The sequence below is a fragment of the Tympanuchus pallidicinctus genome, unplaced genomic scaffold, assembly GCF_026119805.1.
Source record: "Tympanuchus pallidicinctus isolate F22 unplaced genomic scaffold, pur_lepc_1.0 scaffold3, whole genome shotgun sequence".
Taxonomy (NCBI): Eukaryota; Metazoa; Chordata; class Aves; order Galliformes; family Phasianidae; genus Tympanuchus; species Tympanuchus pallidicinctus.
Genome location: NW_026294747.1, coordinates 63,183,906 through 63,197,398, shown reverse-complemented (window position 1 = coordinate 63,197,398; position 13,493 = coordinate 63,183,906). Strand labels below are relative to the sequence as shown.

Here is a 13,493-nt window from a genome sequence, read left to right as displayed (position 1 = left end):
TCATATCCCACTATCTTTCATAGCCTGAAAATGACAGAAACACAAAGCAAAGATGGAACTAATGAAAGCTCTATCTTCTTAAAGGAGTACCTACTTGAACAGAAATATAGTTATGCATAGATAAGACTAAAAAACTTAGAATCTTGGGCTTCATTTTTATCATGGTACTGAAGACTTCAGTACCACTCTTCCAAACTCTTCCAAACTGTGGGATCACAGAATCACAGAATCACAGAATGGCCTGGGTTGAAAAGGACCACGATGCTCATCCAGTTCCAACCCTATGTGCAGAGTCACCAACCAGCAGCCCAGGCTGCCCAGAGCCATCCAGCCTGGCCTTGAATGCCTGCAGGGATGGGGCATCCACAGCCTCCTTGGGCAACCTGTGCCAGTGCCTCACCACCCTCTGTGCGAAAAACTTCCTCCCAATACTTAACCCAAACCTCCCCTGGCTCAGTTTAAAACTATTCTCCCTTGTCCTGTCACTATCCACCATCATAAACAGTTGTACCTCCTCTTGTTTATATGCTCCCTTCAAATATTGGAAGGCCACAAATCTCACATTTGAAAAGTTAACCGAGGATGATTAAGTGCCCAGCTGACTTCAAACAAACGGATATCTGAGCTCCTGAAGTGGTTTTTAATTTCTGCAGAACCATCTCCTCCAGAAGCACACATCGCTTGCTATCAGTGAAGGGTCTAGCTTTTTCTTTATGGGCAGTTCTGCACTTTAGGCCACTTGCTTTCCAAAACAAAACTATGAAGGGTGTGCTCATGTATGTATCCGTAACACAATGGTAAATTGTTTATTGTGGAGGTAGCCATCAGGAAACAGTCCTAAAAGCAGAACGTTCCACTAGAAGAACACTACTGAGAACAGCACAATGTCTGTAAAAGGGATCTATCGAAAAGAATGATTCCCCAAGGAAATGCAGAATTATTTCCCAAGAAAACTGAGAACGAGTATTTTTCTTTATGAGAGAACGCTTTTAATCCATTTCAAAATCTACTTTATAATATTTTATTTTCAATAATTTAAACATACTCCTTCTCTGAAAGAGCGGTCAAGCACTGGAACGGGCTGCCCAGGGAGGTGGTGGAGTCACTGACCTTGGTGGTGTTCAAGGAACGTTTGGATTCTGTGTTGAGGGACGTGGTTTAGTGAGATCTATTGGTGATAGGTGGATGGTTGGACTGGATGATCTTGAAGGTCTTTTCCAACCTTGGTGATTCTGTGAAAATCCTCATGTTATTGGGGCTTCTGGGTAAGGCAAGGCATTGCAGTACTAACAGAGGGACTGCTCCCATGTCCTCAGTCAAACTAGAAGCATCAGTTGGGAGTTCCATGAGTGCACAAGAAATAAGAGAAATGCAAGCTTGGTGACGCCTTGTTTTTATCAAGAGTGCTCAGTGCCACGCACAGAAGATGCCCCACTTCTTGCCCCTCTCCCATTTTTTACTGTGTTGATCTGCCCTGTCCCTTGGAGTGGCCATTACCCTCAATCACCCATAAGAAAGCTGACTTAGGAAGCAGCAATGTCTTCTTTGCTATTAAGTTGGCTGTGCTAGTTTCCCATTAGTTAAGTGAGCTCATCTCCAAGGATTCAGCCTTCCCCAAGGGACCAAGAAAAGGAGCAGAGCTAGAGCCAAGCAGCAGGAGCTGGAGTGAAGAGTTTGCATCCCTGGAGAAATGAATCCCTGGATGCAGCCCATCTCACACAACCTCATAGTGAAGATGGGATTAGCAGAAAAATGGAACCACAAAGATATAAAGGGACAAAACTGTTCTGTTTCAGGTCTGATTTCTTTTATTTCCTGCAGAGCCCCTCAGGCTCCAGACAGAAAGGTGCCTGCTGTCATCAGACAAAGTAGCTGACTGAAAGCCTGAACAGCCAAAGCAATTATTTCTGTTCCTGTTCGTGGAGGTGTCGTCCTCTGGAATGAATGTTTTTTGCACAGAAATGCAATCACTGCAAGACGCTATGACAAGAATATTTGAGAACCACAATACTGTGTCTCAAAGCAAAAGTATATGGAAAATCTCAGTGGACAAAGAAGATTAGGGAGATTTTTAGAGCTGGATTATGACTATACAAATTTTGACGTTCAGCAATGAGCAAATAAATGGAAATTTAGAAAATCTAAGTTGTTTTTTTTTTCCCCTTGAAAGGACATGAAAAATGCTCTGAGTGTGTGCCCTTTGGTATATTTCTATCAGCTGAATGAATTCAGTGCCTCAGCTCCAAACTGTGTGCCACACCACCTCCAAGCACTTACTTCGTTGCTTTCATGTATGTTGTGATCTATCATTTGCAGCAGAAACCACATCACATTTCTCAGGATGAACGTGGTGATCAAATTCCAGTGGATAATATTCCGAAGGCATCTGATACTCCTAAACGGGGAAATAGATTTAAATCATTATATACAGTGAATATATAGACATTTATATAAAGTAAGTTGTATACAAGTGTATAAAATACACAGGCTAATTCTGTTCACATGCAAAGTTCCTCGTAATCTATTCCCACCCATAACCTTCTTACTCCATGAGAAAGGAGGTTCTTTGCCATGCTCAGCAATGATGGACTGCGAGGATGTCTGTAGCACATCCTCACCAACAAACAAATTACTGGGCCAGGCCCAGGTAACTGGCAGAACTGTGCCAAAGCCAAAAATTGGACTTTGCAGTGTAGTCACAATGAATATAAATGGTGTGAATACAAAACAGCAGCAGATGGATGGTAAAACATGTAGTGCTTGCTATATGCCTTTCTTCCAGGAACCAAGTTATCAGAACCACTTTCATAGGGGTTCAAATAGCCAGCGTGCTTCCTGGGATCATCAGGGTAGGATTCTCCATTTGGCATATCAGCCTCCCTGCTTGTAACATGAGACATATGCAGAAAGTGCTGTTTTCAATCCTGGTTCACTGTAACTAGCAACTGCTCATCTCACTGACAGCAAAGATTCCTTAAAATGAGAAGGCACAATCCAATAGCCCACATAGCCACTGCCTCAGGTCTTTTGTACTACAAGCAAGCCAGCCTCCTTCAGAACAAACATTTTGCTATCATAAAACCCTACTGCATTTTTCCAAGGACCTGATTAGTCAACCTGAGGGCCAGAAGCAATTTTGTTTGTGTTCTTCAGCCTCACAACCCTCTCAAAGACTTCTCAGCAATCCAGCAAAAAGCAAATGGAAAACCTCCCACATATGACACACTGCAATGCACAACGATGCTCCGAGGTATAACCCTACAAACTCGTGTTAGAACAGCTTCTGAGTTTAACAACTCAGGCTGTAAAATCAGTGTTTTGTTTTCAGAGCCCCAGTGACTGGAGTCAATATTGGAAAAAAAAAAAAAAAGAAAAAAGAAGTCCAGCTACTGACATCCATTCACTTTTATGTAGGGTACAAAGTGTTGTTCTCAGCTCACCTGTGCTAGCAGGGGATCTGGCAGACATGTCTCAGTTCTTTGAAAACTTTACTTCCAGCCAAAGGCCAGCATTCATGGGTAGGCTTTCAAAGCAACCATGCAACCAACCCAAGAGCCTATCTGGCTTCAGGCTGACTTTGAAACATGCCATTGAGGTTCGTTCTTTGTTGACCATTCTGCACACAAATGTCCTGCAGCTTCTGTTCTCCTACATGTTTTAATCACTTCTGTCAGGTTAAGGATTAGCTGATTAAGGAAGGAGTGTGAAATACTACTTCAGGGGGTGGGGAAAGAAGCAGGGGACTAAAATTGAGGAAATTCAGGTCAAACGACAGAGGTGCTCTCATGAAACTAATTGCTTTTGAGAACTCTAGCAGCAAAACAGATCCAGTGCACTATGCCTCTGCTGAGATGTAGTTTCATCATCCCATATGCTAGGACATCACTATGTCTGTCTGGAAGAAACCTGATTCCCACTAGGCATACAGCACAACATTGGACTGGAGAAGAAAACAGGATTAAACTGTTTCAGATCTTTTGGTTAAGTTCTTAGAAAGAGCTTTCCTGACAGCAAGATCCCAGTCATCAAAATCACTTTCTTTTCTGTGCCTAGGAATACAAAGACAACCCTTGCATACACTGTCCTCACAGCCTTTGCCCTCAGTGCTGCCTCTTGGTTCACACTGCTGTCTTCTTTGTCCATCTCTCTGCACTGGCTATTGTTTGGACTGGTAGATGCTTAGGACAGAGACTGACTTTTAGTGATGTCTGCTCAGCAACAAGAGCAAGAGTGTAGGGTCTGCGTTGGGACCTCCCAAGTTATGCAGGGGATGATGAAGATCAAAATTCCTTGTTTAAAAACAAAAACCAACACAATTACAATGTGATGAGGGAAGATATGGTCCTGGTGTGAAATTAAGTGAAGTATAAGTACAACCAACACCTGGAATTTACCAGTATGAGGCTTCAAACTTTGTCAAATAATGCTTTGGACATGGAACATGGACAGTTGGCTCCCACAACCCACTGCCTTTATCAAAAGACACCTTTTAGGAATGAGCATCCATGTAATGCAGTCTCATTCCCTTCTGACACTGTGTGTGGCACAGCTGGTAAGCTGTGCTTGACCAACTAAAAAGACTCACATCTTAGAGCTGATGGAGCAGGGTAGGACGATCTGCTGCTCCTCCCCAGTCACATTCCAACCCACTTCCCTGCCTTGGCACAGGTGAGAGGAAGGAACTGCTTTTGTGATGGCTGGGCCACTGCTCTGCCAGGGTAAATAGTTGGGATTTGAATGTACAACACTACTGTCAGGCTGAGACATGTACCACGGAATCATAAAACAGCTCAGGTCAGAAGGGACCTCAAAGATCATCCCTGCCAAGGGGTGCCAAGTCTGAATGTGCTGCAGAGCTTCTCAGTGGTTCAGATGGTGAGGATACCCCAGACACGGAATAGTTACCATTTTTCCTCTTTTGGTTTCTGTGTTTCTGTCTCCTAAGCAGTACTAGCACAAAAATCACAGTGTCCATAATGCAATTCATAGCCAAGGGTAGGAAAAGCACGAGAGAAGCATGTCAGATTCAGGCTGGGCAGGGAGACACAGCAGAGTAGTGCAGTGTGTGGAGGCTGCAGTGCACAGCAGTGAGAACTGTGGCTAAGCCAACTGGTACATAAGGGAAAAGCTCCTGCCAGGCACCTGAACAAGTTTCTTTCGTGTACAGGAACTGCTGAATATCAGCATGGTTATTTACTGTGGATAAAGCACTGTGAGGGATACTGGCTGAGACAATGGTCCCCAGAGCCTACCCATAAATTTTATTTGTGTACCTAAGAGATGGACAGAGGATGAAGGATGTGCAACACAGCAAAGAGGAGACTTGCAGTGCATCTGCTGTTTGGTAGAGGGACAAAGCCGGCCTGCTCATAATTATCTCAGAGCCTGAGGAAGAAACTCATAATTCTCAGAGTCATTTGTTCTCCCCAGGTATCTTCTTGGCCTTTGGTAGGTAGAAGCAAGCTGAAACTTACACACCTTAATTTACTTTGAAATGCTGCTGCTATTCATAAAAACGACCTGTCCTGAAGTCACAAACAGTCTTCTGTGGTTCCACAATGGGTTCCACAGCTCCTTTCTCCATGATTAATTATTACTGGCTTCACTTTGTGGAATGAGAAAGCAAACAAGTCAATGTTCCAGGAACAGCGATAACTGCCTTCACGGGCAGCCCTGAAAAGGAACTCACGTCATTACTGTGAGTAGGGGGAGCTGGAATTTGTGCTGTATGACAAGTTAGTGAATTGAACTCTTGTAAAGTCAGGTGAATGGCATGAATGCATTTCCTTGCAACTCAGAGGTTCTGAATTGAGGTGTTATTCTTACCTCAGCAGGGAGACATTGCAATCTGGAGTGTGGCAGTGACAGTATAAAGAAAATAATATTTTCCTGATACAGGGAAGCCAAATAGTCATGAAAGGGAAGAAATGGGTGACTGAAATGATGCTTCAGATACAACTGAAGCACTTCTAGGAAGAAATTGTGAATTACAGAGCCATTTTAAGTCCCTCAGCCTAAAATACTGGATGACAGAAGGTTTCATCTTCATCTACGTGTCAGGTATCACTGTTTCTGTCATTTCTGCCTCTTTGCAGCCCTTGCTGCCCATGCAGGTGTGCAGCTTTACTTCCAAGACCAGCAGCAGTAGATGCCATCCCAGTGAGCACAGAATCATGGAATGGTTTGGGCTGGAAAGGATCTTAAAGATCATCCAGTTCCAACCGTCTGCCATGCGTTGGTTGCTCCAGAGCAGCTCAGGCTGCCCAGGGCCCCATCCAACCTGCCTTTAAGGGCAACCTCCAGGGATGGAGCATCCACAGCATCTCTAGGCAGGCACATCCCAGAGGAGACAACATGCACTGAGGCTATGGATTTTCACTAAAAATCCTTCTCCTATATTTTCTGGATCCTTCTCAGACAAAATGTGCTGGTTGAGACCTTGGCTGGGCTCTTCTCCTGACTCTTCCCTGGTGCATGGGTCCCAGGGTAGTAGGAAAGAGAAATGCTGGAGCAATTCAGCCAGAACAGATTCAAGGAGTCAGGCCAAAACATAAAGACATTGGAGCTTCCATATTCAGTCAGACCAATGAGCCATGGAGGCTGAGGCTGTCAGCAAAAGGCAACACCCCTGAAGTAGCACAGTTCACACAGCAATTTCACTTTTGGCTGTGCCTGAAAGCAGAGTTTGGGCCTGACGTATCCCCCTGAAATACAGCAAGCAAGCAGTGCCAGAAAAGATGCATAGGTTACACCTAGCAAATGAGCAGGCAGAAAGAAAAGGGCTTCCTGGAAAGGAGAGAAAGATGATGAGTTTTCCAACTTGCAGGGAGGACACCACTTCCTACATACACGGGTATTTGACTAGCAGCAGGTCTCTGTGCTGAACAGAGCCAGACAAGGTGATCCAGGAGCACAAATCTCCCACTGCACGCATACACAGAGCCCCATAAAAGCATGAGCTTCAGCCCTATATATATATAGTAGAAACTTAGATGCAAAGAAGCAATTAAGAAGCAATTAAGGTGAAAGCAAACGTAATTCTCATTGGCCCTCCTAGCTAGTAATCAAAAGCCAGGTGTACGGTGGGAAATTGCACATAATGACCTCTTTATTTGATTTGAGAACAGATCGTGTTTCAAGCTCAAATGTCATTTTCTGACTTAATACCATACCCCTGGCATCCTGAATCGCTTGCTGTGCTGGATATCATAACTAGGCTTCCATAGCAGGAACAAGCTGCAAATGAAAAGCAAGGAAAACTCTCCTGCAGTTGGCTGCAACCTGTGTCAGAAGTGGGCAGGGTTTCTGATTGTTCATAGAGAAAAGCACACTCCGCTAATTATCTCAGTCAAATGATCTTAATTGCATGATGTGGTGTAGAAAGCAAAGAATTAGAAAATTCATTCTCTGGACTTGGGAAATGCTGAGAGCTGAAAAGGCAGGAAACTTATCCATTGTTCCCATACAGGTGATCTCCCTGATTCAGAAATGGAGGTCTTCCAAATGCCTTATGGAACTGCATTGATAAAACTCTGATGTAGCCTTTCTGTTGATTCATGCTTTTTCTTCTCACTCTATCCATACAGTGCTATTTTTTTCCTTCAGGATGTTCAGAGCTACTATTGTCTGATTCAAAGCACGATACAAATAATTAACGTTAGCAATCATCACCATGTGCTGGCATGGTTGAAAGCTGGCTGAATTAGCAGAATCATCTGCACCGAAATAATGCAAATGACAACTTTATTAGAGAAGCTTGGACACCTTCTACTACTTAACATATTATTCTATTAATAATGATGTCCAATTAAATGCCATCCTGAAGTCTGTCTGAAAACAGTTGGCATGAAAAATCTGCAAGCGCTTGGCTGGAGTCCTTCCCACTCCATGAGTGCTGAACAAGGAGGAAGGAAAACCATGGGCAATACTGAAAAAAAAGTATTTTCCCCCTTCAGTCTTTTTGAGGGTAGGCAAAGCTTGTAGACAATCCATAAATGGCACGGAGCAGGAGGAATACCTAACTGCACAGCTATTTCCCAGGCTGTCTGGGAATACAGGGTGTCTGTCACAGCCTATTTGTTTTCATCCACATGGAACCCTCCCCTGAGGACCTCATAGTTTTCCCTGTGTGCTCATGTATATATTCTAGTATTCCTGCTGCTTACAGATGGAAAATGCAGCTGGAGAGGCTGTCAGGGAAAATGAGTTTCTTGGTGGCAGTTGCCTAGGGTAATATAAATATTCCCACATGAAACATGAGGGGCAGTTGCAAGGGAAGAAAGCCATGAAGCCTTATTTTGAGAGCAGGGGTTAGGGTTAGCAGCAGCTTCCACCAGTGCTTAGGATGGGCACAGACACTAAAAGGAACCCACTGTGGAATTATCTGTGCTTCACTAAGCTTTTTCCAAACTCTATTTCTGCTTAAACACAGTGCCCAGCGGATTCTGCTGGTAAGTCAAAAAGCAACTGATGTTTCTTGTGCTGGAAGGCTGCAGCCAAAATACCCATGAGCAAGCTGAGAATGAACAGGATGGGTAACTATAGGGCACTACCTCAGCCTGTGCAGAAGCTTCCTTGCAGGCCAAGATTTTTGTCTCCTAACACACACTACCTTAAGATCAGCAGATGCTCATTAGCTAGCCACAGCCCTCTGAGGATGACACCTCAGTAGATACACAAAAGAAGCAACTCTACGGTGCTGATGCTGCTGTTCACGATCTCCTTGGCCTCATTTCCTTCAAAACATGGTGTGGATTGCTTCATTATTGCCCAGGGAGGTGGTGGAGTCACCACAGTAGAAGAACGTGGAGATAAGGCACCTGAAGGACACTGTCAGTGGGCACGGTCAACAGTTAGGTCAACAGTTGAACTGCAAGATTTAAGAGGTCTTTTCCAACCTTAATGGCTCCGAGATTCTATGATTATTTTAGAGTATCTGGCAAGGGATGGCAACATAAGATCATTCATAACTTGCTGTTTCCAAACACTCATTCCTGTGGTTGGCCTATGTTTGCTGGCTTCGTGTGCCTGTGGAATCACTAAACATCCTGAGTTGGACGGGTCTCCAAAGGATGTAGAAATGTTTCTCAGCCTGGGTACCTTCAGAGGAAGCTGCTGCTTCCATAACACACAAAAGCAGCCTACGCACTAGAAGAAGCATTCATTCCCTATTTAGGGGTGGCACATCTATTGACAAAATAATGCATCATAGAAGATTTTTTATTAGACAGAAAAGGTGAGTAGGTGCTGAACACCTGCAGTAGAGTTTTTGTGGGACATAGATGCGTGCTTCCTTGGGTGAAAATGGAAATCAAACCTTTCAGTGGTTAAACACCTGCAGGTGCATTTTTGGTGAGTAGCTCTGACCATCCAGGCTTTAATACATTCTGATTCACTTGCCCAGAAATGATACAGCGTATGTTCCTTTCGGAAGAAAATGGCACTCTTGAGCATTATTCATGTCTAACAAAGAAAAAAAGAAACAAACAAACAAACCTGCAAAGACCAAACTTTGCTCTCCTTATTCCTCTGAAATCTTGGAAAAGTCCACTGTTCCCTAAACCATTCCATCATCACTAATAGGAGAACACAGCACAGACAAGTTTTAGCTCATCATTCAACACAGTCTTGCACAAGGCATTTACATGGCCAGGATTTGAACAGGTCTGTGCCCATCTCCACAGACACTGTCTTGTGGCTAAAATCTTGGTGATAGCAGATTCACTTCTGGGAGCACACTGCAAGCTCAGGATGGAAAGTGGCCTCTAAACTCCAGGCAACCACTGAGTTAAAGACCTTCATAAATTCCTGAAACTCTAGTTTAACTGCAAGTTCATTTTTTCCTTCATCACCTTGCTCCTGAACGTCTTTGCTCTCTCTAGGTTGGAAATCATCCAATAATATCCACTCATAAGTCTATCCATAGAGTGTCTATGCTCATGTCCTCTTGCTGTCTTGTACATGCTTGTACATAGATGTCCTCTTTCTGATATTTATCCAACAGTCATGTATTTATAATCAGCAATCATTCTTTGCCAGACTTCACATTGTTAGTCTATAGTATTATTATTTCAGGTACAGTTTATGAAACTTCCCACATCTTGAGAATGTAGCTCTCTGGGGACACTTTTAATTGCTCGTATTATTCTAGGACTTCAGGAGACCTCTGCTCCTTTGTGATTGATTTAGGCTGTATACAAATGCCTAAGAAAGAAGTGGTACAGATACAAGATGAGCAGGGAGTGATTAAGAGCAGTGGGAAGCAAAGACATTGGCCTAGGGCTAATCAGTAGGAAATGACCTTCTGTCTTTTATCTCAGTCTCTGAGACAAGATACTTCAGATCACAGAATCATAGAATAATAGAATGTTTTGGTTGGAAGGGATCTCAAGGATCATCAGGTTCCAACCCCCCTGCCACAGATGGTTTTAAGCAGCACAGCACTTGATGTTTTGTTCTCACAGAAGACCATCTGAATGCATATGTGCTCATCTACAGAGCTCCATCGTTTTCATTCCTGTCTCGCTTTGAGAACTTTCAACACATGGTTGGACAGAGTGCTATCTTCAAATCCACAGCCATTAACACTCACCAAACACATACTCTTCAATCACCAGTATTTATTACAAAGTTTAAAAAATGCCCTGTACCTGAATCAGCATTCAAAGCTTTGATATTCTAAGTAGCAAATAAAGCAGACTGAACAAGGGTAGGTGGAAAGCCTGAAACTGGAGGGCAAAACAGAGCACGAATGTGACTTTTAGTTGATGCCTTATCCTGGGACTTGCTATTTTTCCCTTGCTCCATGACAGCAGGACTGCACCTTAGGTCTGGAGCCTACTCTGCTCTAATCACACTGGATACCTCATGACTTTTCAGTAGGAATTGCAGAGCTCACCTACCCAGGTGATACATCATCAAGGCTCTGACAGCCCTCAGATCACTCTGCTCCACGAAATCACAGAATCATAGAATCATTAAGATTAGAAAAGACCTCTAAGATCATCTTGTCCAACCGCTCACCTACCACTAGTATTGCCCACTGACCACATCCTTCAGTGCCACATTTCCACAGCTCTTGAACCACCTCCAGGGACAGTGACTCCACCACCTCCCTGAGTAGCCTGAGCAATGCCTCACAATTCTGTCTGTGAAGAATTTTTTTCCAACCTGAACCTATCCTAGGCACAACTTAAAGCCATTCCCTTTCACCCTATCACAAATGATGTGAGAAAAGAGACCAACTCCCATCTCCCATCCTCTCAGAGAGCTGTAGAGAGCAACAAGGTCTCTCCTGAGCCTCCTCCAGAATAAACAACCCCAGTTCCCTCAACTGCTCCCCATAAGATTTGTGCTCCAGACCTTTTCCCAACTGCACTGCCCTTCTTTGGATAAGCGCTAGGACCTGTAGCACTCTCACCAACTGTGTGCAAGAGTGAAGAACAAGAGACAGTTGAAAGAAACGTGGAACAAGAGAAGATAGAAGACAACAGATCTTCTACTCCTAAGCCCTGGGAGTTGATTAGAATTAAAAAAGAAAGGTGAACATGTTGCTGAAAGAAAAAAAGTAATAATTCAATCTGCCAGGAGAAAAAAAAAAGTGAGGTTTCAGTAACCTAGCTGTTATTCCAGAAAGAAAGGGCACACTGCCTTGCAAAATAAAAATTCAGATGTCTTAAAGTGGGAATATAAAGCGGTAAATTAGGAAGAACAGGAAAGCAAAGTTTCCCTCATCACTTCATTTTACTTTCATTACTACCACGCTAGCAGAAAAAGTTACTGTGCCAATGTTGGTGGCTTTTATTTTTATAGAGCTGCCTTTATCTTGCAACCTGTGCAGGAGGACCTGTCATTTTCAATCTTCAATCTTCCTCTAAGTGCCATCCTTCTTTATTGGATTCAAAACGCAGCAGTGGCTTCGACATTTCCCAGAACAAACACACATCTTCCTGTAGTTGGTGCTTCTGCTTCAGTCACCAATGCACAAATAAAACATTTGGAAATCAAATCCAGCCAGTTCACTGCTGGCAATTGCCGTCACTTTGTTTGATAACAAGAGAGGAGTTTTACAAGGAACTCATCCTCCACCTCGGAGAGGGATAAAACAGCATGCTAACAAGGAAAAAGGCAAGAGAAAGCAATTTGGGTTTCCGCATTCTCAGCAACAGCAGAACAATCTATTAGTGAAAGGAAGCATTTCAATCCTTCTTTTCTTTCTCCCTCTTTAGCTTGGTTGCTATCAACTTTAGCAGAGCTCCTCCTATGGAAAACTTCTGCTTTAGTAGGGTGAGAATGTGGTTATGTGGGAAGGTGAGCCCTGTGTGAGCAGGAACTGCCTGTGTGCACCTGCGGGATGAATTAAACCTTTACTACCAATGAGGAGAACAGATAACCCAGGAGGCTCACAGCAGTGCAGATACATTTAACAACGCCCTCTCCAGGTCCTGTGCTGGAAATCAGCACAGCTCTGCAGCACACCTGCCTTTAGGCACAAATGCCTCATTTTCCATTCTCAGCATATTTCTTCTTGCAGGTTTCGTTGCGCCGTGTAACAGCATGGCCATTAGACCTTTAAGAGCACCTACATTTAGACCCTGAGGAAACGTCCGTGACCTAGATCTTTAGAAGAAATTTCAGTGAATCATTCAGTCATAATAAACTCCTTTCTCACGAGGTGGGCTTCACTTTTTGGTATTTATGTGCTGAATGAAATGCTTACTTGCATATTTTTTATTACAGTGCCCATGAAGAAGGCTTGGGACAGAGCTGTATTAAAAAAGAGTTAGAATAGGTCTTCCCAGGTGAAGGGAGTCCTTGGCTGAGCCCTCCTTCCTTCTCAGCTGCTTTGGGGGCTCCTAATAACACAAAACAGATGGCAGTTGATTTCACTGCTTGCTTTTATGTCTGAGCTTTCTGCCCTTCAAAACATCTTTCAGTGTAAAATCCCCTGGGGTTTAGGACAGAACACTGCTAGTGTAGCTGTGAATGGAGGTCAGAAAGTGGCATAAGGAACTGAAGATGGAACAGGGAAAGAGATGAGCCAAGACCCATTTGGAAGAAGGACTACATCCAGCTCTGTCCCCTTCCCCCTTCAGCAGAACTGAGGACCACACCTCACTCAATGCAGCAGGTTGGGCTGGAGCAGCAACAGTGATGGAGCCACTCACCTCCAGAAGCACAGCACCCCTCTCATTGTAACCAAAGCAACATCCCTTGCCACTCCAGCCATAGACTAAACCTGCTCTTGAAACCTCCAATGTGAGAGATCTCCCAGCCCTTCCAGCAGTTCTTTCCCAACGCAGCAGCTGTTCTCCTATCTATCATTTGAGACAGGGTTGTCTTTGGGTCTCCATGTGCATTAACAAAGCGAAGGGCAAATCAAGCAGATGATGAGTGAGAAGCCTAAAACTATGCAGTTGTAGAATTTGAGCCTTCCTGGAGGCGTACTCCATCTTTACCCTCAGCAAGCACAAGGAAGTAAGGTAGATGGCAGA

The 13,493-nt window shown here is 43.8% G+C and overlaps 1 protein-coding gene across 7 annotated transcripts in view; it reads right to left on the bottom strand.

Annotated features, from left to right (window-relative positions):
- Window positions 1-13,493, bottom strand: part of CRHR2 (corticotropin releasing hormone receptor 2) — a 129,388-nt gene that overhangs the window by 36,460 nt on the left and 79,435 nt on the right. For all 7 annotated transcript variants that reach the window (XM_052693684.1, XM_052693689.1, XM_052693688.1 and 4 more), the window contains one exon: window positions 2,278-2,395. In XM_052693684.1, the coding sequence (XP_052549644.1) occupies window positions 2,278-2,395 (118 nt within the window). The remainder of the gene's footprint in view (window positions 1-2,277; window positions 2,396-13,493) is intronic.